The sequence below is a fragment of the Lutzomyia longipalpis genome, chromosome 2 (genome assembly GCF_024334085.1).
Source record: "Lutzomyia longipalpis isolate SR_M1_2022 chromosome 2, ASM2433408v1".
NCBI classification, from domain to species: Eukaryota; Metazoa; Arthropoda; class Insecta; order Diptera; family Psychodidae; genus Lutzomyia; species Lutzomyia longipalpis.
Window position 1 is genome coordinate 5,903,302 of NC_074708.1, and position 27,562 is coordinate 5,930,863.

The 27,562-nt window shown below is 33.7% G+C and overlaps 3 protein-coding genes across 5 annotated transcripts; 2 read left to right on the top strand and 1 right to left on the bottom strand.

Moving 5' to 3' along the window:
- The first annotated feature begins 544 nt into the window (after positions 1-544).
- LOC129788822 (E3 ubiquitin-protein ligase Mdm2-like) lies at positions 545-8,003 on the top strand. The gene is made up of 4 exons (XM_055825199.1): positions 545-943; positions 1,282-1,412; positions 1,484-1,693; positions 6,260-8,003. Exons 1-4 carry the CDS (start codon positions 700-702, stop codon positions 7,223-7,225), a joined length of 1,551 nt encoding a protein of 516 aa, XP_055681174.1. The 5' UTR covers positions 545-699; the 3' UTR covers positions 7,226-8,003.
- Positions 8,004-9,403: 1,400 nt separating this feature from the next.
- Positions 9,404-24,364, top strand: LOC129788824 (thymosin beta). Its single transcript, XM_055825203.1, has 4 exons — positions 9,404-9,535; positions 21,132-21,268; positions 22,065-22,178; positions 23,284-24,364. Exons 2-4 carry the CDS (start codon positions 21,139-21,141, stop codon positions 23,424-23,426), a joined length of 387 nt encoding a protein of 128 aa, XP_055681178.1. The 5' UTR covers positions 9,404-9,535; positions 21,132-21,138; the 3' UTR covers positions 23,427-24,364.
- LOC129788823 (F-box/LRR-repeat protein 15-like) lies at positions 24,341-27,220 on the bottom strand. 3 transcript variants are annotated; one of them, XM_055825202.1, is made up of 3 exons: positions 26,433-27,197; positions 26,197-26,364; positions 24,341-24,451 (listed from the first exon to the last, which is right to left on the bottom strand). In XM_055825202.1, the coding sequence occupies exons 1-2, from the start codon at positions 27,083-27,085 to the stop codon at positions 26,223-26,225; spliced, it is 795 nt and encodes a 264-aa protein (XP_055681177.1). In that variant the 5' UTR covers positions 27,086-27,197; the 3' UTR covers positions 24,341-24,451; positions 26,197-26,222. The 3 variants fall into 3 exon arrangements, with proteins under 3 accessions (XP_055681177.1, XP_055681176.1, XP_055681175.1); XM_055825201.1 differs by lacking the exon at positions 24,341-24,451 and adding an exon at positions 24,466-24,704; XM_055825200.1 differs by lacking the exon at positions 24,341-24,451 and having other exon boundaries at positions 24,690-26,364; positions 26,433-27,220.
- Positions 27,221-27,562: the final 342 nt, after the last annotated feature.

Sequence of the window (27,562 nt, forward strand, 5' to 3'; positions counted from 1 at the left end):
GTTTTTCGACGCCTATTTCTTGCGGAAAATCCACTTTTTGGATGAAAGTTCCGGAAAATTGCGTGAAAAATGTAAACAAACAAGGGGGCGCGGCGAGTTAAGTGAAAGAGATAGACATATTTGTGCTTTCTTTGCCTCTCGCTCACACAATTGATTTTCTCACATTTTTCGTTTAATTTTTCTAAGAAAATTGGGTTTGTCATGTTATTTAGAAGTCGTCGCCGTTACAATCAACATCGTTATTTCAAAATATGCAATTTTCTTAAGAATAAAAATCGTACAGATTCCGAAAAAAAATTTGAATTTTAGCTCTTTTTTTTAACCCAAAGGGCCAAATAATTTAATTACAAATCTTACAAATTAATTCTTACAAAAATAACAATAAAATTGAAAAAGAACCTCTAAAAAAAGTTAGTTGTTTGCCCCTTGAAACGCCCCATTTTGGAGACAAGAGAGGCAAAGCTTTGGAGACAAGTGCCCTCTCTTTCACTCCAATGCAAAGAGGCTCCGCCCCTTTTCGAACTTGCCAACGACAAAGTGGATTTTGAAAAAAGAGACAAAACTTTCCGTTTTCGCCGCCGTTTGACGGAAATTTTGAGTCTTGGCGTAAAATTGCCGAAAGCCATTTTTCGTCGCGCATTTTGTGAAATTGTGGCGTGATAGTAAAACGTGAAGGTGGCCACAGCGTGCAAAGAGACAATGGAAGGAGAGACAATTTTGCTGGAGAGATCAACATTTAGTGGACTACGTGGTGGTGGCGGTAGTGCGAGTAGTGAGACGACTCACGAAGGTAGTGGCGTGAAGCGGAAACATCCGCACGATGAGGGCTTTTCGGAGATGCCACCAACATTCTTCATTACCCTGGCCAAAGAGAGCCCCCGCGGTGGGATTTGCGAGTCAGATGACGACGCCACATTCGACAGCTTCCACGAACGCGAGACAGGTGAGAGATTCTCGCGAAGAGCGTCATCTTGGCATTGCGATTGCGATCGTTTTGGCCATCATTCTCCTCCATCGGCCATTTTTATATTGCCTACGCACACATGCAGCGCGCATTGGCGGACACGAGCGCTCCCCCTACGAAGGTGGCCATGCGACAAAGTAGTGTGTGGCCGTGCCAAGGAGAAGAGGCGAATCTCCAATTTTCCCCTTTTTTGGAAGGAGCCCCGCGCATCTCACAGCAGCGTCCCACATTCGAAACAATCATTGATTTTTCTTCACAGCTGTCACTAAAAGAAATCTCTTTTGTTTATTTATTTTGTCTATTTTCTCGTGCCCCAGATGTTTGCCGGGATACCAGTGATACGGATTCGGATGGAACAATTGCCGTGCTGGAGTACGAAGTGGCCACGGATTGCAGTAGTTCCGGGAACAATCTCTATTCGGATGAATCCTCCAGTGGAACAGAGCACGTAAGCACTCCACGTGAATGAATCCTTGTTTATGTTTTTGTGAATCAAACTCCTTTTTTTTGTCCTTCCAGGAAGTTGTTATTGCTGCTGTAACCACGTGGATGACGACGGATGTGGATGACAGCTCATCCGGGAGTGATTTTGCAATCTTTGCCGACACCGAGGCATCCGAAGGGTCCGCCACAGATCCCGAACTCCGACGTGCTGACTACTGGGAGTGCGTCAAGTGCAAGAATAAGCAGAATAATCCCCTCTATCGCTACTGCGAAAGGTGCTACCAGGTGAGTCTCCCGCTAATTTGCATCTCACGCCAGTGAACATGCACAATTCCTGGCGCTAACATGATATGACTTGTTCATTTGTTGTGGCCACACAATGCCGTCATCACCGCCGGGTTGATTGTCATTGACACGTAATCACGTGGGCTTTAGCAGCAGCAACACTGCCCGGCTCTGCCACTCCACAATGCGCGTGAGAGAAGGCAAAAAAGAGAGCTAATAAAAAAAAATGATACCAATGACCCGTGTGTGACCCCTCATACATATATATTTCATCCTGCATTTTCTCCCGGCAAATGTGTGGCCACAAATCGCTCAATTTTTTTTCATATACCAATTTAAAGCAAAGAAAAGAAGAAATGTTAAGTGCTTTGCAAAGCAAAGATTCAATTAGCGTGCTGTGAAATATAAACAAACTATCATTAAAGGTGAGAGAAGAGATTATCTAACGTCTGTTCTTTCGAAGAAATATCCAATGAAATAGGTAGTTAAAAAAATTAAATAAATTATATTGAGAAAGTGTCTCAAAAAAAGACGTAAAAATGATTAAACTTCATGAGAAATGGGAGGGAAAATCCTTCCGGAAGAGCTTCTCGATAAGCTTCTTTTGGGAAATTCTAGAACAATAAATTTTATCACAATTTACCGAACAAAAGAATTTCAACAAAATTCTTTAAAAATGTTTGAGCACGATCTTACAGTCTAGTAGTGTTGTAAAACTACGGACTTTTAAAATATGCGAGACTTTCTAATCAATATATGTGAGAAAGAAGGTCAAAGAAAATTGATAATGGGTATAAAAAAAACCCAAATATGTATAAAAATAAGCTTGGAAAGGAATCTTATAAGAATCATTCAAAATTGAGTTTCTAACAAGGCATAAAGACTGCCCACAATCAACGGCAAGCTACTAGAGGGTTCCTATAGATGGAATATCAACATTGGAAAATAAATCGTATTCTTGAAAAACGAATGATTTGACTTGCAAAATTTCCCAGAATAATCCAAAAGATTGATTATTCTGCATCGTGCTCTTGAATTTTGAGATTTCTTGTCCAATAGAGAAGAGAAAAGACGAGAAATCTGACTAAACTTCATCGTAAAAATCACAAAAAGAAGCTAAAAGGAAGATCTAATAATGATGGAGGTTCTACAGTTAGTTCTGTTTCGGCAAGAATACAGAAGAGTTTTGTTAAATTTTCAGAAATTCTTCTTACTTTTCTCAAGAGCGAAAAGGGGTTCAAAACTCGTAAAATATCAACAAAAAATTCATATTTTTAACAATTTTTATCTTCTATAAACAACTTAGAAGATTATATTGCAGATAAGATACCAATTTCATTGGATACAAGGGTATTTGATAACGAAAAGAAGGAAAATTTAAGGCTACAGCGTCTGAAAGACAATAAAAATGTTTGTTTTAATAAACGTCTTGAAAACACAAAAAAATCACAGCTAAAAGGGAAAGGGAAATTCCTTAATTTAAATTGCAGAGAATTAATATCATAATACAGGTTTAATTTCTCTGAATTCACTGGATCATTGTTAACTAATGATTCTTGCTATTATTTTAAAAAAAACTAAATTCTAGGCAGGATTAATGATAAATCAATTAGGAGTCTTCACAACGATCAATAGAAATGGGAATTTTCCAGGCTTTGTATTTTCTTATTGATAAGAAAATTCTTTTAACGACAAAGTCCACTTGGCATCAATTCCTGGGCAAATCTGGGTTAAAAACGATTTTTTTGCTAAATGCAAAAAGAAAAAAAAACGTCTTATTGACTAATAAGACAAATAAGGAGACTCCACAGATATTGTGGGAGTTTGTCTCATCTCAAAAATTGATAACAAAGATGTTTTGCTACATTCTCTTTGAAACCTTTTCTTCCCAGGCACTCCAATACTGGAAATGTGTGTGTGTTGTGTACAAAACACATAAAAAAGAGACAATTTCAAAAAATAAAATTGTTAAAATATTTTTTTAAAAGAAAATGAAAAGAAAAACAAAAAATCGAAAAAGTATAAAAAATAGAATACGCAAGAAAAAAGCAAAACATTAAAAAAAAAAAACAAGAAAACAAATTAGAAAATAAACGAAATGAAAAAAAATACAACAAAAGAAAAATAAGAAAATGAAAAAAAATAGTATTAAAAAATAACAAGAAAAACACAAACACAAAACATATAAAAAAAAAATAAGAAAAAAGAAGAAAAAACGATAAAAATATGCGTATGATGCGAAGAAGAAAAAAAAACTATTTTTACATTATTTTTGTTAATTATTTTTAAGTTTTCATTTTTTTCAATCGCTTTTTGTAGGTTTATTCAAATTGTTCAGCTTTATTTTGCATAAGAAAAAAATGAATACTTTGTCCATACATCACACGTTTCAACGAAAAGTAATTACATCAGATCATGCAACTGTAGTAACAGATTTATGCTGCTAGAAACAAGATCATGCTGCTTGAAAATTTGCAGACACACAATGTAGGTGATAGTATCGTCCACGTGAATAGTGATTCTTGCAGCAGAGAAATCAAAAACTGCCAGCAGAAATGTCGTCAATGTTGCAACTTTAGACAGCAATCGTCATTTTAAATTAAGAACTAAACCGGTAATCGTTTCCAATGAATATGGCGCATATTTCTTTTAATTAAAATGCATTTTAATTATTTTTTTGTTGGTAATTTCGGTAAGTTTATTACACAAACATGGCCGGGGGAATGAAAAGTTAAATTTAAAAGAAAAATGCAAGAAAATTGTAAAAATAAATAAAAGAAAATTCTCTATAAATTTATGCTTTTAAGTAGCTCATAGGCTGTAGTATTTGTGTTATAGTGAGTAAAGAATTTTAGTGCACAATTTATTATTAAGTCTATTTAAGGAATCGACGACACTTTAAACGATAAAGGATATTTTTTATTATTATTTTGCTTATCTTTTTATGTAGTTCTTAAAGTATTTTTGGCGCTCTTTTAGCTAATTCTTTCCTATCCTAAAAATCAATATAACGCATAAAAATATAAAACCATTTTTAAGCTTCTAAGACAAATTGATTCTAATTAACCTGCAGGCCGCCAAGACCTTGGAGCTTCCTTAGAGCGCCAAGGTGGGGTCGTTGAACGACCCCAAGAAGGAAATCGATTTTCTCATAAACCATACAACCGGGAACTGTCGGGTCACTACCTTTACACTCCTTATATAGTCCTCTTGCCCCTTGCTTCACAAATTTTCCACCACAAAACACGTAGAAGAAGATATTAGGGAAAAACATTTTTCACTCATTTTTCACAATTTCTTCTTGAGAAATTTGCCACGAAGTTGACTGCAACTGCTATTTTTTTTTTCACTACTTCTCCACATTCCCCTCACTTCCCGCACCGTAATAAATGGCAATATTTCTGGAAAATTCTTTATTCTTTTCAACACTTATGTGCTTCTGACTATGTTTTATGTGATTTATGCTACTTATTCGCGATAATTTTGACACTGAGAAGGTAGGGTGAGAAATAAAAACAACCCCACTAGCACACGGTTCATGACGTGACTAACTTCATTCTAAGAAATTTTCCGCAGCATGGCCGTTACTCCAATTTTTGAATTCCCTTCTTCTACATTTTCCTTAATAACTTTTCTTGTGGTGGTCGGATTGAGCTGAAATTTTTACACAACCTCCTCAGATAACCAAGGAACTTATTTCCAAAAGATGGGAACGCTAACTTTTATATATATTAAGTTATAGCACGAAATATAGGGCTGGGGTCGTTCAACGACCCCGCTTGGCGGCCTAGAGGTTAAATCATTCCTTAATTTTTCCTTTTTTCTTCTTTTTTTTCTTTTAATATTATTTATTAACTTGTAGAAATTTAGAAAGAACCTTTTCCGAATTTTTTATTTCTTTTAATTAAAATGCTTTATTAGTTAATATTTCTCAACATTTAATTTTAAATTAAAATAATGCATGATATGTATTTTCCTCTTTTGTTTTATTTCTTTAATTTAAGTTGTTGAAGCAAATTAAAAACTTTAATCTTTAATTTTTTTTTCAATCCCTTATCAAACGGTAACAAAAGATTTATTTATTTAGGCTCACAATCCTAAAATATTTTTTAAAAAAAAATTAAACTTTAACCATTTTATTTATTCTTCTATTTAATTTTTAATTTCTTCCCTTTTAAGTTCTGTTTGTAAATCTGTTTATAAAAAAGAAAATCTAGAAAGCTTTAATTGGATAGAGTTAAGAGATCAGGTTTAAGTTTGGATCTCCTCGTTCGACTAGAAAGTAAATTTATTTTCTAAAATCAATAAAAGAGTTAAAAAAAAAATAAAAAGAAAAAAAAACTTACTCTTTCATCACTGAAAATACAAAAAAAGTCAGACAAAATAAAAACCCAAATTAGGATTTAAGGAAACAAAACTTTATGCTTTAAGCTTAAAAACAATTATACCTACTTTCCTATCATATCCTTTAAAGTAATGATAAACTTAAAAGAAATTAATTGTAAAAAAAAATTAAACAACATTCTAAAATGTTTTTTTTTCTTCTTTTCTTTCTCTCATTTGCAGATCCGGAAGAACCATTTCCCACCGCGTCCTAAGCGCCGGAAGAAGCGCTCAAAGAGGAAGAAGACCAAAGAACGACATCCGGGGCTGCGTGATCGTCGCTTCCGGAGTACATCGGCGTCGGAGCAGGAAGCAATGACGGTAGTCCGGAAGGATGGTGGAAAACCCAAGTGCCAGAGCCATGAGACTAATGAGGTTGATGGTAAAGGTAGGAATAAGGAGCGAAGGTGTAATTTGACGGAGAGCACATGTGGTGGGGCCAATAGTGCAGGAGAGACGCCGGGAAGTGGTGAGGAGGAGGAAGAGTTGGTCATTGAGGGGCCATCGAAGGGTCGAGGAGTCACAAGGTCTCGCGTTGGAAGTGCCTCAAGTGAGGATGGTGGGCGGGATGGGGGTACGAATGTAGGGGTACATAGTAATTCTAGTCTTGGGAATAGGAAGAGACGGCTGAGTAGAGTCTCGCAGGATTTACTTGTGGAGGAAGACGAGGAGGAGGAGGAAGATGAGGAAAATGGTGCTTTAGCGTTTAAGAGAGCGAGATTGGGTAGAATTGATAATAAGTTCTTCAAGAATGTCATAGAACGTCTTGGGGGGCAATCGGATGAGTCGGGCGTGCAGTCTTGTGTATCAAGTCAAGAATTCTCGCCAACATCATCCCTTACAACTATTCTGTCGTCACAGCAAGATAGTCAGGAGACATTTTGCGATGAATTGGAGCTTGAACGTGCCAAAGCCACGATAAGTCAGCTGGGTGAGGCGTGGAAGAGCCCCAAGGAGGTGGATGAACGTGAAAATCTCGGGTTGTGCATCATGTGCCTGGAAGAACCGAAAAATGGTGTTTTTGTACATAGTCGCTTCCTCCACCTGTGCTGTTGCTACAAATGTGCGGTTAAAGTGTGGAATAAGCACAAGAGATGCCCAATTTGCAATTCAAAAGTCAAGAACGTACTCAAGCTCTTCGTTCACTAATAATCTCTCTCTTTTAAGAGGAAGTAATTGGGAAATGTGTTTCGCGTATGGAAGAAGCGAGTAATGAATGAGAGGTGTGTGGCCAAACGAAGAGTGTACATAAGTGGGGGTAACATATGAAATTAAATTCACGTATATAAGTTATATATTATATTTTTTCTAAAACAAAAAAAAATCAGAAAAGAATAGAGAGAAGGTGGAAGAACTTTACGGGCAAGAAAAGAAGAACGACGAAAATGGAATACATATACGTGTTTAGCGCTAATTGAATTTGCTTTTTAATGTTTCTTTCTCTCGCTAACTCCTTCATTTTTTTCCATCTTCCTAACACGTTAAATCATAAAATTTATGATTATAACTATACAAAAATGCAATTTTTTTCATCTAAGAACAGAGTTTGTAAGGCTTTCAGCCGGGGTACAATTTTTTTTTGTCTTTAATAATTTATATATTATTAGGACCTTGTGACACCGAAGATTAAATTTTTTTTTAATAGTTATTATATTTAGATCTTTATGCGTGAGGGTGGGGATAAAGGAAATTCAAACAAACAAAGCATTTTAAGGAATCTACAGATTTTATATACGAATGAAATGAAAAAATCTGTATTTTATCACATGGATTTACGATTTATAACGTTTTTTTGAACACCACAACACGTTGCGTAGCGTGAGATGGAAAAAATACAATACCATCAAATACGCAGAAAAAAGACAAATTCCAGGAAAAAAAAAATAAAAAATGAAAATAATAAAATATTTTCCTTTACAGCTAAAAATTTTCTGTGTTTTAATGTATTTTTTTTTAGTTTGTATTGAAGTTGGTTTGAGAAAACGGCGAAGTTCTTTCGGGGTGTGAATAGATTTTTAGGAAACGCAGAATGGTTAAAATTTTGAAAAGAATTTATTTAAGGGGGGTCTTTTGGGTAAATTGTTGGAATTGACAACAATTCCGACAATAAACGTCAAAAATATTTGAATAAAAATCACATTTTTCCACTTTTCTCAGCCCCAAGACAGAAATTCAAAATTCTGGTACATCAAAGTCTGCGTTGGTATTTCCTCTTTCATTTGCTTTTTATCCCATCAAAATCCATCCAGTAGATCCTGAGAAAAACCTACCTTTATGTTTTAGGGCAGTTCTATGGAAAATTCGGAAAATCTCAAGATGGCGTCGCACCTAAAAATTCAATAATTAGGCTACAAATGTAACCAACATCGGAAAACCAAGTTTAAGAAAAACCCCAAAAATCAAACGCTTTTTCATAAATTCTTCGGCTCTGAAAATTAAATTCTTGGAGAATATTCTCATTCAAAATGGTGGAAACAAGTAGGCGTATTTTATTCTCTCCAAGCGACGTTTTGATTATCATTTAACAACCTTCATCAGGCCTTCAAACAAATGATAAAAATATTTTTTTTTTGACCATTTTCTTAAGGAATTCATCGTGAAAGTTCTTATTTGACATTAAAATCATTTCAATTAATTCGCAAAGAAAAAGAAATTTTTAATGAAAATTGAAAAAAAAATAGTTTCTCTCGGCAAGAGCGGTAACTTTCGTGGGAGTTACGATAGAGTTCGCTGTGCGCACAAGAGAGGAAGAAATGAATTACGAGATGGTATGAGAAAAATACTTTCCTCTCACTCTGGCATTATGTGCACCGTCTCATTTTCTCTTCAACGAAATGTACCAAAAATTAGCAGTGGTGGCTTTTGGAACTACATTTAGGGCGCCGAATTCAAAAATTCGCAAAAAATTTATTAAAATTTTTTGGGGGCGCTACGAAGGGGGGCTCTGGGGGGAAACTGAATATCGTTGGTGAAAACCACCTGGTATCAGGAGTCTCTGTACCAATTTTCATCGCGAACGGCAGTGTAGAAATGCATATCTGAACAGAAACAAAATTATAGAGAGACCTTTCTTTATTGTAGGGGAGATCGGGGCTAATAAAGTCACTTAAGGGTTTGGAAAAAGCCAAAAATATCATATTTCCTAGCTAGATAGACTAGATAGAAAGAGTTATAGACCAGTAAACCTATAGAAATGAGCTATACATTTCACTTTATCTATTTGGGAAATATGATATTTTGAGCTTTTTCTAAACCCTTAAGTGACTTTTTTAGCCCCGGTCTCCCCTATAGATAGATGTTTCACTTCCAGCCGGTTTCTTCTGCCTTCTGTGGAGTTCAGAGAATCAGTTGTATTCAGAGCGCCAGCGAAGTAACATCCAAGTGCCAAGTGCTGTGAAAATTGTGAAGAAATTCAATTCTTTTTTATAAAATCAACTTTTGAGACTTTTTTACCCCAAGGTAAGTTCTTGAATTCTTTCTACCTTAACATTCTTTAAATTTAATTTTTAAAGAGTTAAATGTTGCAATTAATCGAGTTTTTTTTGGTGAATTTGTAATGCCGGCTGAATGAATTGAAAATGGTTACTTTTGTGGGATAAATGAACCAGCAGATGGTCGATTCTTGTGTGTCTGTAATTTTGTGACTCTTGCGCGAAAAAAAAAGATCAGAAAAAAATTGCATGAGAGAAGGCGAAACAAATGGAGGAAGTGCCATTGACCGGGGGCCATTTGGTGCTGAAATTGCGGTGAAATGTTTGAAAATCTTTGTGGAAAATGCAAAAATTTGTGGGAAATTGCAAAAATTCGGGAGAAAAGAGCAAAATGAAGGCGGTTTGAGGGTGTATCGGGTTTAATGCGGGAGCAACCTCCATGCATGTTAAACCGGATTCAAGATATAAATTTCTGGGCGGCGGCGGCGTCTCCCGACCGGCTAAAAATGCCATCATCCATGAAACTCGCTTCTTTGGCGTTTTGTACTCTCTTCACAGAAAGTCTTCTTTGCGTCGTCCTATGTGTCGCGAACCCCAGCCGTGTGTGCACACCTCAATTTTCCACACAGTGCCCCGCGCCGTTTTTTTTTTACTTTAGAAGGTCAACCACGGAAGAGGGTCATTTGTATGGGGCAGGGATGATGATGGCTTCCAGAAGGAAGAAGCATCCACTCTTGAATTTTAATTACAATTCTTCCGCGCGCATGATGGAAAAAATTCTCTTTTTTTACCAAACACAAAAAAGAATTTTCAATAAATCCCCCATTTCAGCCGCATTTGGTTTTATATTAGTTTAATGAACCGCTATCATGAGATTCCATTTGAATTTCTCATCAGCATAATTATTAGGAATTTTCGTTTTTGAATGTATTTTTATGCCATTTTGAGAGTTCTCTGAGCACTCAAGTTCCTACAACAAGGCAAATTTTGCAAAGGCAAAATGTCTGCAAATTCAATTTAGCCAATCCAACGCGCAATGCTTCTCTCTCCCCATTTATATAGCATCGTCGATGTACCAGGCAATTCCAGTTGAATTTCTCGCCATGATAATACCACGAAAAATTGCACAATTTAATGCAAAAAACAGACATTTAAATAAACTTTTTCATTACATTTTATTTCATTGCTTTTAACAAGAAATTTATGTTTTAAAAAAAATATATTGGCATACAAATTAAGCATAAAATTGAATTAAAATAAAAGAAGATTTTTTTTTGCTAAAAAAAAGAAGGAAGTTCTATCGGATTTTTTTTTATCTCGTAAATAAATTATTTTTTTGTACAATTTTGAGGTCCATACGGTGGAACGCAATTTAGACATTTTCTCTAATGATTGAATTAATTTTATTTGTACTCCTCTCGAGTAATTAATCTTGAGAACATCAATTAAGGCCCCATATATGAAGAACATTTACCTCACAGAGTAGACAGAAAAAAACCAGGTGCACCAATTACTCAATAAAATAACATAAAATGTAACATGAAAATGATGTACTGAATATGGGGAGAGGGGTAGGGGTTGTTTATTTGTTTTTTCTCTCATTTTTTTTGTTGAATTGTATAATCAATTTAAATGTATTTTACACATAAGAGTTTACTTTGAAAAATTTAAATAGAAAGCTTCTATTTTTTTAAAATTATTATGGCAGCCAAGACACAAACAGAACTGTCCATAAGCTTAATCGATTCTGAGACATTTTTATTTTTTCTTATGACTCATAATGTGGAATACATACATAATATGAGGCAGCCAAATAAAATAACTTATGGTTATAAACAAGATTTAATTCTTAAAATACTCTCAGCAAAAAAATGTTTATGGGACCCTAGACACACATCGTTGATATCCACATATATTTTACAAATTAAATTATTTCAGAATTTGTTTAAAATTTGATTTTGAATAATAATCACATTTTCTGAATTTAATTTTTTTTACAATTAGAATAAGAATTCCTGCTTTCAAATTCTTTGAGTTATTTGATTTTTTTATAGCACAAAAACATCTTATTTAGAATTATTTTTCTTCTCTTTTAAAACAAATCTTACAAGAGCCGAAGGGATTTTTTTTTAAAACAGTTGTGGCCATTATTGCATTCTTATCATTAAACCGATAAGAACCCTATTTCCCTACAAAAAAAGATTAATTAAAATATTGAAAATTACTTTGGTATCAATATTTTTGCATTAAAGGTGAATCAATGTGGTCTGTGCTCACCTGTAATTGTAAGATTTGATCCAGTCTAGACGAAGATTATAAAATCTTGACCTTAGATTTATTTTCTGTTCTCTAAAGACAATTTAATACCGTCATAGGGGGTGAATAGAGTCGATTTTGTGCTACAATATTGAAATATTTTATTATCTCTTCCTCAAAACGTATCCAAGATCTTTAAATTAACCAGGGAATTAATTAGATCATGCACACACCTAGAATTTAAATCTTTTAACAGTTTAATTCAGAAAATTCCCTCATTTTCTAATTCTCTAAACAAGAGGAAAAATTACAGAGGAAAATTTCTTAAAAATTTCCCTAAAAATGCATCTTTGGGGGATCATTTGGTTGGTGCAACGGGATCATATGTGCGATTTTTTTGTATTCACTGTCTTGGCCTCAATTTTAATGCCTTTTATAAGCAAACACGAGACTTCATCTCTAAAAGAGAGGCTGACCAACACAATCTCGAGACACCGTGAAATCACATCCCAAATATGGAAATCGTTATTCGATTGGGAAAAAAAGTTGCACACAGCACAGAAGAAGTTGGAAAAAAAAGCTTCGATACATTGAGAATGTTATTGCAATTTAGTTGCATGAAAGTGTAAATAAAACATCCCCACCTCCTCTTCTGCTGAGGAAGCTCCTTCTTCCCCGAAACGAGACATAGAAGATTTGTCACACACGACACATGATATTTAATTCGTAAATCTTACTTAAAAAGTCGTACTTACCATATGGATTGTGAATCATGAAAAAAAAACCAATGCTACGACCTACAAAGGCACAATTGCAAAGTATCCTTGACCAATGTATGTAGTGAGAGACATCGTATGAACAACATTTATCTTTTTTTAGTAGAAGACATCGTCGTGATCTATAAATTCCAATATTGGCGTGAAAATATCCAATTGTCTCTCCGATTTCCTCGTCCCGCATGTTCCTCCTCTTCCTTTTTGCCTCTTATTATATTCAATCGCATTATGCCATAGAAAATGTATAAATAATAAGACTATATATACATATATAGGTAAGACATATCTTGATTGTGACTCATCTTCAATGTGAAATTATTGCGACTGTAGCTAAATGTGATTCTTCATCAAATACAGCTTAAGCAAAAACACTCTTCGCTCCAAGCAGAAATCATTAATATAGGGTGATCAAAGATATTATCTACATTTATCAAAATTAATTTACATATTTTTTAAAAATGAATTCTGCCAAATCTGAGTTCAAAAATTTATACAATAAGTAAATCAAGTGAATTTGTGGGAAAAGAAATTTTGATCAGGAAATTATTCTTTTTGTTCGAAGAAAATTAGATTTAATCGGTCAAATTGAGAGTCTATTTAGAGCTTTCTGAGGTACATGGAGACTTCATAAAATAAATAGCCACCTAGTAACCAACAACAGACTTTATGATTGAGCAAATAGACAAAAAAGCAGAAGAAATCTATACTTGAAGCTTTAGTCTTTCTAAAAGAAAATCTTTAATCCTTATTCTGGAAGAGCTTTAAATTCAAGTTACAACTAAAGCTTTAATTCTGAAAAAAAAATCATTTTAAAATTCAAAGTTCTATAAAATTTTGAAGATTCATTTCGTGATGAATTAACATTTAAATATTATTTTTTACGTGGCGTGTAATAAAATAATACCTAAGTAGAAAAAGTTTGCTCGATTGGTCGTTAGTTTGCAGAAATTGTTTTCAATTAAATTTTAATATTTATTAATTTTTGAGAAACTCCTTTTATTTGAGCACTAAAATTATTTTTTAACGATTCAATCATTCAATTCAACTCAATCAATCCTTTGGAAATTTCAGTTTTTTGTTGTATAATTGTAACCTCATAACTAAGCATTTATTATTTAATTTAATGAAATAAAAATTTTATTTTCATAAAAATTGATTTTACTTTTCACGTCAATAAAAAACTCACAATGAGAGCTACTCAACTTTATCCAGCCGGGTAAATTTCAAACAAAAACTGCATAATATAATTTTGCAGCGTATAAAAATTATCAATGTCCAGAGGTCCGAAATGTGTTAAAAAATTTCATTAACATTAATTTTTTAATTTGGCTTTTTGCGCATTTTGCAAAGACGTTTTTACCCCTTTTTAATTGAGAATTTCGTGAATTTTTTACTTTACAAAAAGTGAATTAAATTGTGTAATTATTGATTGAGTATGAGCTACCCTATCGTATACATAAAATCACATTAAAGTTACTTTTTCTGTATGTTTGTGGATAAAATGATGAAGAAGAGGAAAAAAGATCATATTGGAACTCGTTAAGCAACTTTTTATGCAAACATCAAGACGGTGCTATATATGCATGTAAGAAAATCATCTTATGGGGGATCTTCAAGAAAAGTAACAGTTGTTTTTTGCTGTGTGAATCCATCGTGGTTCTCAGTGTCGCTTTGTGTGTCACTCACGAAGAACCAAAAGAAAAGCGAATGAAAATGAGTTTGACTATCGAAATTATTACTCAAAGCACTATACAAGACGACGCATTTAACTTGCGGGTGCTTCCGACAAAGCTCACGATAAGGCATCCGGTCGGCTGTAGACAGAATCACTCTCGGGAAGAGGGTGATACTTTCTGGAAAATTACTTCTTTCTCTATGCCATAGTGATAAAGAAAGATGAGACTTTTAAAAGGAACAAATTGACTCATTTTATTTCTCAATTTTATCGTTTACCTTAGCTTACAAATCATTTAAAGATTGTTGAACTTTTTTGCAATGTGCGATTATTTTTTACTTGAAGATTTTAGTGGTTTCTTATCAGTTGCGCTCAAATTAATCGATTAGGCAAAAAAATTGAACAATCAATCAAAGAGATTTCAATAATTTGAATCTAAAAATAGGAAAAAGAGAAGAGGGAAAGTCAATATTGAAGAATATTTTTTTCCAACTTAAATATTTATCAGTCGGTGAGGGATTCAAAGGAATGAGTCAAAAAAAATCATAAAATTAATTGAGAAAGAAATTTCTTTTTTTTTGGATTATTCATGAAAGACTTTATCAAACAAAAAAAAATGATTAAAACGCATTATCTTGCTTTCTTATACGAGAATGAAGATAAAGTTGTCGCAGTTTATGAGTACTTTGCGAATGAAAACAAAGCATAGGGGAACGTGGCCCAATTGCGACCCCCTAAATTCTGTTTCAGAAGGATTGAAAAAAGTCATATTAAAATGAATTAAATCTTCCCAAGTTTGGTACCATTGGAAAGGTCATTTAATAGGCTAACTTTGTTCTATAGATGCAAACATTCTATCTCTTACCTGTTCTGAGTAATAATGGAATTAAAAAAAGTTGCTAAAATTGCACTTTTTCACCACGGTGTTCTAATTGCGACCCCCCGAGTGTTCTAAATGCGACCCCCTTTTTTTGCCGTAATTTGTGGGTTTTTCACTAGTAGATCACATTTATCACTACTATAAATAGGGAAACTGCCATGAATTACCCGGAAAAGCCGGAAAATCAAGAATTTATTTTCATTCTTCCCCACATTTGTTTTGACATTTCGCCCTTGAGGTGACTACACACACTTTCACACACACCGACAATTGCGCACTCACTGACGTAATTCGCAGAAAATCCACGAAAATTCTTCTGAGGAATGCGTAAATTACACTAACTGCACTCCCCTTTGGCTGTAGGAACATTTTCACTGCGAAAAAACTTTCAAGAAACGTGAAAAAATATTGATTTTCCCGAAATCAAAACACAGCGCGGTCTGTGTGAGAGAGACACTTCCACACCACTACACGCATGCGCGGCTGCTTTACCGTGGTGAGTGGTGGAAATAGACGGTCCGAATTGAAACATTTTGGGGGTCGCAATTAGACCATTCTGCATGTATTACATTTTCACTTAATTACTTAAAATACCTAAAATCTTTCAAAAAATTGTAAATCAAGTAATAAACTAGACCCTCTAAGCTACAGAAACGCGGCATAATATGAGACATAATAGTGGGAAAAAACTCATATCAACTTGGTTTCTAAAATCAGAAAATGTCGGCCAAGTGCTGAAAATGAATTTTGATTTTTTATTAGTCCTGTTGTGTACCAAATTAATTTATTTTAGGCGCTAACATTATCTTACTATAATATCTTCATAATGTAGTGAAACTAATTTTATAATATTTCGTCATTTACGAGAAAAAGGGGCGGTCGCAATTGGGCGGCGGTCCGATTTGGGCCACGTTCCCCTAGCAGAATTGTGTAAATTTTAGTCTTCTTGACTTGACTCTCCTCATGATAACTTGAGAGTTCATCATGCAGTTTGATCTTTAATTTTTTTCTTCTTTTAGTCTTACAAGAAAGCTTAACAAGATGTTAAGAACCGATAGGGTTCTTTCACTCACTGAAGAGAATAATTTATTGCTTTATTAATTCAGTGAAAAAAAAATCAGCAAAACTCCAATAATTTGTGCTGAAAAAAAATTCCTTGAAAATAGAATATTTCGCTGTTTGGTGAATTTCTCTCTTTTGGTTTAGATGTCAAGCATGTGTGCACACAAGTGAAATAAAATAAAAAGGAAGCCCAAAAACTGTATGTTGTTAAAGCAAAAAAAAGAATGACAAAGAATTGAATTCCAAATGAGTCATACTTTATATATTTTCTTCTTCCAGAAAGCAGCTGGAATGTTAATTTGCAATGAGAATTTTTCCATCTCCTTCTCTTTTTTTTCCTCACTTCTCTCCTTCTTTTATGAATTTTATTTTCACTGAAAATCTTACAATGTTTCATTATGTTTATTGCTAAAAATTCTCCAGCAAACGGTTGAAAGGAAGCGTGAAGTGAAAGCAAGAAGGCAACAAAAATACAAAACGTGGAAAAATTACATTTTTTCTTGTTTAAAAAAAACTACGTTTCCCTCACTTTTCTAGCATTCTTGAGTGTCTTTCTGTGAGTTTATCATTTATTCGCAAAACTGCACTGTGCAAAAAAAAAAAGAATTATGTTTTGATAAAGATAATAGCACCTCAATGTGTACACTAAGCACATATACATAGCATTATATGCTTTATATCAGTAACACGTCAGCTTTGGGCTATCAAGCGTGCTTTTTGGAGAACTATATGTATTTAAAAATAAAATAGAAAACAGCCGTAATCACTTCAACATGCCTTTATTTAATCAATGGTGTTTATTTAAATAAAAAAATATGTACACCACATACAATTTTGTTGAAAAAAACATAGCACAAGAATTTTATATACAAAAAAAAAATCTCTGTGACAAAGTGTGAGGGAAATTTTTGCTCTATAATTGCCATTAAAACGGTACTATAACGTTCTTTTCATCATGAAAAAATTCTCACTCTCAGTTATGGAAATTCCTAAAAATCCCTCAAACGTGTAGCTAAATTTGTGGACAATTGCCATTAAAATTATTAAATTGTTTATAACATATTCAGTTGTCTACCCTTCTCTACTACTTTTGATATTTTCTTACATTTATGAATTAAATATAAGGTTGGGATGGAAGTTCGTTAAGACACAAAAGAAACATTTTAAAAACCTTTTTAAATTTTTAGTGAAGAGATTAGGAGTTAAAAACGTCATACAATGATATTAAATATATCGAAACGTCGCGGATGAGCACAACACCTTAACCTTTTCTTCTTTTCCCCGACTGCGATCCGAACTTTTCACAATTACATCACAAAACACAGTCGCTAACTTATTACAACGTCATACAAACCTTTAGGAAGATCTCAAAATGTCAATTCTTCATAAAATTAAAATAGAAGAAGTCTTAAAAAATCTTGTAGAGTTGAAAATTTCCATTAGGAATTATTCCTATTTATCGACCAAGAAATTCTTTAAATTTCAAGATTTTCTTGGTCGAAATCATTGAAATTTCAGTAACTAATTTTAAAGATTTCAAGCGAATTTCAAATGTTTCTTGGCCTCTGAATGGGATCTAATGTCTAAAAACAAGATTTTGCTTTATCTCGTATACTTTGAGCCTTTCCTTGTCAACCTTTTTACCACAGATCTCTTCTATAATTATAAGAGGGTGAATAGGGTCAAATAAACGAGTATATTCGTTTTTTTTGTGAGCTAAACTCTTACTATCCTCATTCAAGAAAATAATTTAAGAAAAACGATATCTTGCAAAGGATCTAAAAAAATAAAAAATCGTCAAACTGATTTCCTATTTTCCACCGGGGTCCTGAAAAGAACAAACATTTGTTCAAAAATGCAAACAATGACGTCACCATTCTGATTTTCGTCTCTTTCAACGCATCATGAAACATTCCAGTTAATTCTTCGTTGATATTTTTTTCCAAGATATATTTATGCTTCATGCACTGTAAGGGACAAAAAATCTCAAATAGTGACGTCATAGTTAGTATTTTTAGGCAAAAATATCATGCCTTTTCCCAGCTAATCCCAGAAGAAAATAGGAAGTCTCTGGCCATTTCGTACTCTTTATTTTGATTTTCTTCGCGATTTCTTACGTTTGATTATTTCCTCAATTTGGGGGTTTACTCGTTCAGAAACAAATAAACTCCTTTTCAATGGCTTGAGCCGTACTAATGTATTGAATTTTTAAACTAAATTATAGTTTTATTTTTCGCAAAAATTCAACTCATCAATTCATTAGGAAGATTTTTTTTAAATCACCGCAAGTTCATGAATTTTATGGGTAACCCAACATGGGTTATTGAGTCGCAAATGTTGTACAATGGGTGCCTAAATAGTGTGGGATGTTGGAGAAGAAATTGCCGTAGCGTGGGAGAGGAACTCTTTTTTCTTTAATTCTTTTCTCCTGCTCTATACTTACTTTTTTTCTTATTGCTCCAGCCGCAACATAGGGGGCAATAAATCAAATTTCTTAATCAAGAATTAAAATTCTGAAAAATGTTTTATTACTGCAGATGCTTCTAATTTAACTCAATAATTCACAAAAGAGTTTCATTGCAATTTTTTGTTTGTATTCAACAACGTTCAATTCTCAAATCCAATTCTCTTTTTATTAGTATCACAACAACATGAATTAAATAGGATATTTTTTTGGCGAGTTCATGGGCACTAGTAGACATTTTATCTATTTTATTCTTCCTCTGTGTCTGCGCTTCTGCGTATTTGTGATTTGATATGTCGGCATTGAACTTGAACTTTGATGATGGTTTGTTTCTTCCATTTGTGGTTATTTCTTCTTTTCTTTTTTTATCCAACAATGTTGTACTTTTCTGTGAGATTAGTTGGTATAAAAAATGATCCAAAACATGGCAGAATGTTCAATCTCGAAAAAAATTCAGGAAAAGCATTAAACGAAGCACTTGTGCAGACACTCATTGCGTGCGACTGTCTTCCTTGGATCAATACAATGTTGTTGAGTAAGGGATTCACCCGAGTGTTTGGGTTTGTAGTTGAGGAAGGAATAACAAACTCCCCCGAAATTGTTAAAGGGAGCATCTTACAGGGTAAATGATGGGGGAATTATAAATAGTTTGGGCGCAACTGGTTTATATGTCTCTCTAAAACCTCCTTCAAAATTTATACGCATCGCACTGACTCATCTCTCTGTCTATACAAGCTGAAAATCAACTTTTTCCCTCTTCTTTGTCACATTTTTTTCTCCAACTTCGACACAGACTCGGTAATTCCAAATAGTCATTGGGGGTAAAAATGCTACGAAGAAGTCGCATTGCAGAAGGAAAAGAACATACGCGAACGCATTGAATGCTCCAATAGCAAGAAAATTAATTTATTGTGCGAAACGGATGATCTTCAGGGTGTAATTTTATGCTGTTGATGCGTACAAAACATTTCGCAGTGATTTTGCACAGTTTGCACATTCCATTCAAAAGTACAAAGCAAAAGAGTTTTATTTCCTCTTTTTTTTTTCTTGAATAAAAAAGTATTAAATTTCCATCAAAAATTGGATATTATATTGCTGATTTGATTTTATTGAAAAATTAAGAACTTTTAAGGTTCAATTTCCAGTAAACAACCAAACTGTATGAAGTAATTAACATTTATTAAGATTGTTAGTAATGTTGAGAAACTTTCAATTTAGTTTTAAGGTTCTTTAGAATCTTTTAAATTGAAAAAATTGTAAAAGTTCTATCTTACGTTTATAATTTAACCTGTGAGAGTCACCAGGGTATGAATTCTCTAAGAGTGAAAAACTCCCGTGATAAATTTCTGAAGGCTTTAGCGCTTTAAAATATACGTGAAAACCGGGAAAATCTTACGGGAGTTTGTCACGGATGCAATATTTTTCTTAGAGGATCATGCTCAAGTGAAGTTTTCCTCACTTTTTCCCTGCAAAAAGCCTTCCAGGAGTTTATCACGAGAGTTCTTCACTCTTAGAGAATATAGCCCCAGGCGTCTCCACTGCAGTGAAGAATAATTAAACAAAGAGATTATTAAGAGATTTCAATTCAAAAGATGAAGATTCTTTCCAGACTTCTCTTTCATAGATTTTCCTTCTCTCACAAAATCCTTTCAAGAATATCTAAAAAAAATTGGATTATGTGCGGATTAAGCAATTCTGCTGACTTTCCAAAAACTCTCCTATATAGCTTAGACAGCGCGACGTTCCTTCGACTTTTAATCACCGAAAGAACGACCATAAGAAAGAACACTTCTGTATGGTACAAGTGTGGCAATGCACCACTGACTTTCATATCCAATAAATACAGACGCAAACAAGATTTTGATGGTGCTGAACCTTTCAGATGGAATCACGTAAGCCAACCACATCCCACTCTCTTGGCACAATGCGCGAGAATGACTTTCCAGCAGCTTTGTGAACAGTTAAATACTCAATGTCAAAAGGAGGGAATTTTTTTTTCAACCTGAAAACTCAACATTTCTTTAATCATCTTCAATTTGCGGAGTTTTCTGTTTGAAATAAATTACTTTTTGGCAGAAAAATTAAAGATTTTTAGCCAGAAGCTTAAAAAAATTAATTTAATTTTTGTAAAGTTAAAGAAACATCATAAACAAGGTAATAAATTGAGAAATTATCACACGATTGAGGATTATAGAGAGAGAAAAATCAGTGAGAGGTTTTACCCCCATGTTTCGCACGGGTTTTGCCATGAAAACGACCAAATGAGAGTGCTCCGGTGGTTTGACTTATAAGGAGCAAGAGACCAGTTTCAGTACCACGAGCATTTTTCATTCTTAAAATGGAAATGAATAAAAAAACACAAAGTTACAAATAAAATAATGCCGACTATGTACGTACATAATGTACAATATATACTTTCTATTTATTTTAAAGAAGAAAAAATAAGAAGTTTTTTTTTTAGAGATTATTGAATGAATTTCAATGTTATTTTGTTGATCTTTTTCTTTGTAGTCTAACAATGGAGGCACCAACTACCAAGGACTACCCAACAATGGGAAAGGACTTTATCAATGAATTGGCTTCATTCGATACCACCAAAATGAAAGATGTTAACACACAAGAAAAAATAATTATGCCAACTGCTGAAGGTATGTTGAGAGGCTTCTAAATTAATTAATTATTCTTTTATTGGAAATTAAAAATATAAGAATTATCATAGATTTCCTTAAAGAAAAATAAATTGGTGTGATAAAAAAATATGCTGACGGTATTTTCCGGTTTCTTTTGCTTTTAATATTATATTAATTTTGCAAAGAAATGCAAATTAAGCCATAGAAGAAATGGATAAAGTGGATAAATAAAAAAAGCGAAGCGAGCTAAATTCCACAAAGAAAGAGGTCAATTCTCCCCAATTTTTTTCCACAAGAAAGTTTTGTATCGCCCACAGTTTCCAGCTGACGATGGAAATTTTAATATGTCAGCATAAAAGCTCTTTTTTTGTTATGCAAAAAAGCAGAAAAAAAATGAAGAAAGAGCCAATTCCCTATAAATTAAAATCAAATTGAATAAAAACGAATTTTCAAACAAATTTTTCCCTTCCTTGCAAAGAGAAATAAATTATTTTTTTCAAGAGGAAATAAAATCAATTTATCACGATCAATGAACATGCAATTCCGCCATCAATTGCACATGAAATCATTGTTAATGATTGACAAGGAATGCAAATTAATTAAATTAAATTCTTCAATGAATTTAATACTGTTTGCGTTTTTTTATTTTGCTAAAAAAACTCTTTCAAAAATTCCAATTTAATTTTTCACACCGTGTTCTCTGATGCACTAGAGAGCACCTTCCCCGCCCTTTAATTAAAATATATTAAGTCGGTGAGTAAATAGATTAATTTGTTTTTTTCTGCTTCTTTCTTTTGTGAATAAAAAAAAAAAGATGTGCAGTTTGAGAAGAGGGAGGCGAGTCTCTTCCAAGGAATCCAATCTTTCGACACGGCCAAATTGAAGCACGCCGAGACCAAAGAGAAGAATCCATTGCCAGATCAGGAAGGTGAGGATGCAATTTTTCTTTGTGCAAAAAAGGGGCATTTATCTGTTACTTTTTATACCGGATTTCTTGATTTTTCCTTCATCTCTGAATTAAATTTATTTACTTTGATGACAAACTTTTACAAAATGCAATCACAGAAAATTTTGTAATGAATTAAAACATATTCATGGAAAGGTAAAAGCACTCTATTCACTTCAGTGGAGTAATCAGGGAGGGTATTTGGGTGTTTAACGCCCTGAAAGTTTAAGCTGCTCAGGTTATTTTTTTCTTTAATAGCTAAAGAAATTATTTTTAGGCTGAAAATTACATTATAAACTTCATAAAATGTCAAAGGTCGTAAGAAAAGAAACGTCAAACTTAAGAAAAAAAAGTAAAACGTTAGAAAATGAACGTTAACTGTTAACAAAAAAAATCACCAAAGGTTAGAATTTGATTAAAAAAATCGTCAGAAATTCATTAAAAAATCAATTTTCTTCCGAATAATCTTTCGGACAGAAAAATCTTCCATTTCATCACAGGAATATTCCATTTTGGTCCAGAGAATTTTTTGTTTTAGTCAGAAAAAAGTTTATTTGATCAGACTCTGAAGAATATTTTCAATTCCTGAGAAAATTCTGAATAGTTAGGAAAACGTGCCATTTGATCAGTAAAATGGATAAATTATTGAGGGAAAATTTAATTTCTGTCCAGGAATAGTTTTTTTTTTTGACAAATTGGATCATTTCCCCGAGAATTGTAATTTTTTCTGATCAAATTGTCGATTTTTCTGGCTAAAACGGGGCCTATTCTCTTCTGGGATATGCTCGAGAAAATTACAACAGCCTAAAAATACAAACAATGACGTCACAAGTGTGTTTCCTAGCTTTTACAGTGCATAAAGCATTCAAGCTTATGCTTCTTCACACTTCTGACGACACAGTTTTCATTTTTGAGCAAATCTTCCAAAAACGAATAGAATATTAAACACAATTTTCACAACAGATAAATTCCCCTTTTGCCCAAAAAAAACTTTTATGATCTTTAGACAAAAAGGAAGAGGGAGAGAGAGAGAGAGTTGGTTTAATACGATAAAATTTTGCAATTGTGGCGCGGAAATTTATTGCAGTGATTCAGCAAGAGAAAGGCGTGCAGCAGTTGATTTCTGGCATTGAAAACTTCGACCAGGGCAAGCTGAAGCACACCGAAACGTGCGAAAAGAACACACTGCCGACCAAAGATGTCATCGATGAGGAAAAGAAGACGGCGTAAGCACTCCCCGAGGGAGAGATATTTAAGTAAAGATAAAAAAGACCCGAAAAGTCCATGAGATAAGGATTAATCAAAAAAGAAAAAAAAAAGAATAATTTACATCGAAAATTTATATATTCCGAATATTTTAATACAAAAAAAATACAATTTCTCTAATATATTTTCATATACAGGTGTTTTTTATAATAAAAAGGCATTTTCTTTTTCATTTTTAATACCTTCGTAAATTATATCTTAATGATTTTCATGTAATTCTGTATTTTTTTTTAATGTTAATAACTATATTCTTATAATTTAGGAGATCAAAAATCAATTTATTGTATTTGTTTGTTCTGCTGCATTTCTTCTTCTTTTATTTTTTGCATGTTTCTCTCTCTATGTTCTCAAGAATAAAAAAAACAATTCTCTTTTTAAACCAACTACTTGATAATCAACCCACGCATATTTCTATGTATTAGTAACATAAAATATAATTAAAACTAAAAAATAATCGAGAAATATTTGTATTGAAAAGATAAAAGAAAGAAAAAAAAATGATAATCCTTTATAAGAAAGAAAAAATCAATTTTCACACCTTCCAGTTATTTTTGTATTTTATACATTTTTTAAAAGGAAAATTTATTGAGAAACATTTTTTTTTTATTATAACATGTGATGAAGATTTTTTTGTATTTTCTGTATCATTCGTCAGAGTGGAGTCATTTTCTTTTAAAAAAAAACTACTGAGACGTAATCCAAAATTAACTGATATTTTTTCATAAATATATATTTAAAAGGAAAAAAAAAACGAAAAATAATTGATATATAATTGTCGAGATTTGTATCGCATTTATAAATATTATATACAGATGGAATTTCGCATTAGATGTGGAAAAGAAGAAACTTACAGATCAATTATATTGTTCTGGTGCTTCAATAAAAATCATTTAAACGTAAAATTTGTGTTTTTTTTTCTTTTCTTTTTTTAAATTTTGAATGAATTGTTAGAACTTTCAACAAAGGAAAAAATGTGGAAGATTTCAATTCTGTAGAAAAACGTTTTTCTTATGTACAATTTTCGCGATAAAATGTTAATTTTGATAAAAGTGAAAAAAAAAACATTTTTTGGCAACTTAGCCAAGACACAGATTCGTTATAAAATTTTGTAGTCATTTCATTAATATTTTTTTTGAGAATCTTAAAATTGTTTTAGGACTTAGAACCTATAAAATCTAATTAGTCTTTGTTACCAAATATTTCCTAATTATTTTTTAAAATCTCTTATTTTTCATTGAAAATCTAGTAAAATTTAAAACGTGAATTCTAAAATTATTTTGTTATAAATTGATTCAAGTTTTTATAAAAGTTTGTTACGAATATGCTTCGATTTGGTAGGAAAATCTTTTTTATAGCAATCGGGATCTAATCTTATCTACAATTTTTAGCATAGACACATTTAAACTATAAAATTTTAAAATGAAATGTACTGGTAAGCTGACCAAGCTTACGGGAGCTGTGTTTCTTTCAGTGTACCAATTTTGTGAGAGCAAACTATAACGCAAATTCATTTAAATTGCGCAAAATTGGGAAAAGTTGAAAAGTCATCCCCCAAGAAATATTTAAAACGCCGTATCTCGGGAACGGCTCCATAGATTTTCGAGTTTGAGCTATCGTTGGAAAGGTCTTAACCTCAATTATAACATATTAAAATGTGAAGTAAATCGATAATGGCATTTTCGAAAAATTCGAGTTCGAAATTTTCGAAAATTTTGATTTTGACTTTAGCGCCTCTCGCGGTCATTTCTCGAAGTTGCAATGTTCTAGACATTTGTAGGGTTTCACGAAACCTTTCATTTGCGCTTGAGTTGATCAAAATCGGACTTGTAGAACCCGAGATATGACATGTCAAAGTTGGAGCTCAATATTTTCAAAATGACGACATAAATTTTTTTAATTTTTTTTTATAAATAGATGTTATAGTGTGCTATAATATATCAAAAAATGAAGTAAATCGATGATGGCGTTTTCGAGATATTCATCGAAAACTCATCGAAAATTTTGTTTTTGATTTTTGGCCCTCTAGCGGTCACTTTTGAAACTTCTGGTGGTCTAGAGAGTTGTAGGGTTTGTTGAGATCTTTCATTTGACCCCGGGTTGATCAAAATCGGTCAAGCCGTTTTCGAGTTATGGTCGATTTTCGATGAAAAATTGTGGCGGCCATATTGACTAAACGGCTTGACCGATTTTCGAAAATGAGGCATCGTTGGAAAGCTCTTGATGGCCCCTACAACATATCTAAATTTCAGATTTTTAGCTATTACAGGGGCTGAGATATAGCGAAAACAAAATTTTGAGGTTATTCAAAATGGCGGACGGAAGGGTGTGGGGTAAAATTTGACTTTGCCGTTGACCGCAAGTCTCTATCTATTACCGTTCTCTTGCAATTTAGGGTTGAACCACGGCGGACGGACGGCCGGACGGCCGGAAAAAAAATTTTTGGCGCATACGTTTTTTGGAATGTGGGGACCCTAATTCGTGCTCATCCCAAGTTTGAGCCCGATCTGACGACTTTCGATTTTGCTCGGTACACAAAAGCTGTGTCTGAAAGAAACACAGCTAAAACTTTACAATTCAATCAAATTAAAAAAAAAAGATTTTCCATCTAAATCGAAGCCGTATTAACCCTGTCTTCCCTATAAAAATCCAAAGATCTTAAATACTTTATTTGGTGGGAATTTTTGTGGTCATGAAAGGGTTAATCAGGGAATGAGATTCATGATTTTTTACTTACGCTTAGGATTCTTTTTCAATTTCTTATCACATAAAGAATCCTTCTGCTTCATATGCGGGTTTCCTGAGAACATAGATTCCCTTGCTCTTTATGTAGTCCAGCGTGCTCTGGGGGATGTAGCAATCCATTGAGATTTCACAGAATTTCGGACATTTGTTCACGATATTCCTGGAAAATAGGAAGAATTTCAATGAATCTACTTCAAAAGACTTAAAGGTAAGTTTATCAGGACATACAGGATTGCAGCTTCAGTCACCCCAAAGCACCCATCGATGTACAAACCCTCCAAATCCCGACAAACTTGGGGGATTGTGAAGAGACTCGAATGAATATCCATCCGGGCGCCTCTCAAATCAATCACAGTGAGGCAGGGTTGGGTCTCGAGGAAGCTCTGGAGGTACTTTGGGGAGAATCTGCATACATTTGAGAAATCCACCTTCCGGAGGCGCCTATTGTGACGCCCCAAGCGCTGCAGGAAGTCATCGCAGAACTTAATTTTTGGCACTGAGAGCACACGGAGTTCGCGACTCATGGCAAGAGGACGGAGGCCTCTTGAGGAAATCCCACAGCATGAATCAATTGTAACATCCTCGAGGAGGGGATTGTTTTGCAGGAATTTCGCCAGGAGTCGATCCGTCAGCCAGTCGAGACCGTCCAGAACAACCTTCCGGACACGATGGCATGTTTCCGTGATAACTTCAAAGTGTTCAGCAGTCATCCAGGGAGGGATTGTTAGTTTGGTTCTCCTCCCGAGGATGGCATCAGCGAGATATTCACATGCCACGGAAGCTTTCCGGAAGGTCAGCAAATCCCGCAGTGTGAGATATTTGCCAATATGTGGCACCACAATGTCTTCCACGGGTAAATCAAAGATTGTTCTTGAGCTCATTGTCCCTTATTCGCATCCGGACATCCTGACACAGCTGGAAAATGCGGAAAAGTGGCGAGAAAGTTTTGTTTTTTCGTGGAATTTGGAATGACAACAAAAAATCGTCTGCAAAATCAACTTGCACCGCAACCTTACGAAAAGCATAAAGAAAATTCTATAGTGGACGTAGTGCGAGCGAGAGAAACAGAAGAGTGAAAGAGATGCACTGCTGTCCCTGGAAATTTTGAAAATAAATATTTATGATTTTTCCCCATTTTTTATGCTTTTGGATGCGGGATTTTTCCAAATGCGGGAAAAATCACACCCGAACGGAAAAATCCCCGGAAAATGCGGGAAAATTGGGTAAAACATAGAGTGTGAGCGAGATAACACGAAGATTCCATAGTGCTCTCTCATCTTTTGAGCAAAATAACATGCACTAGCGCCCCTTAGTGCTTAAGCGGAGAACACAGGAAACTATTCCTTGAATTTGAATCC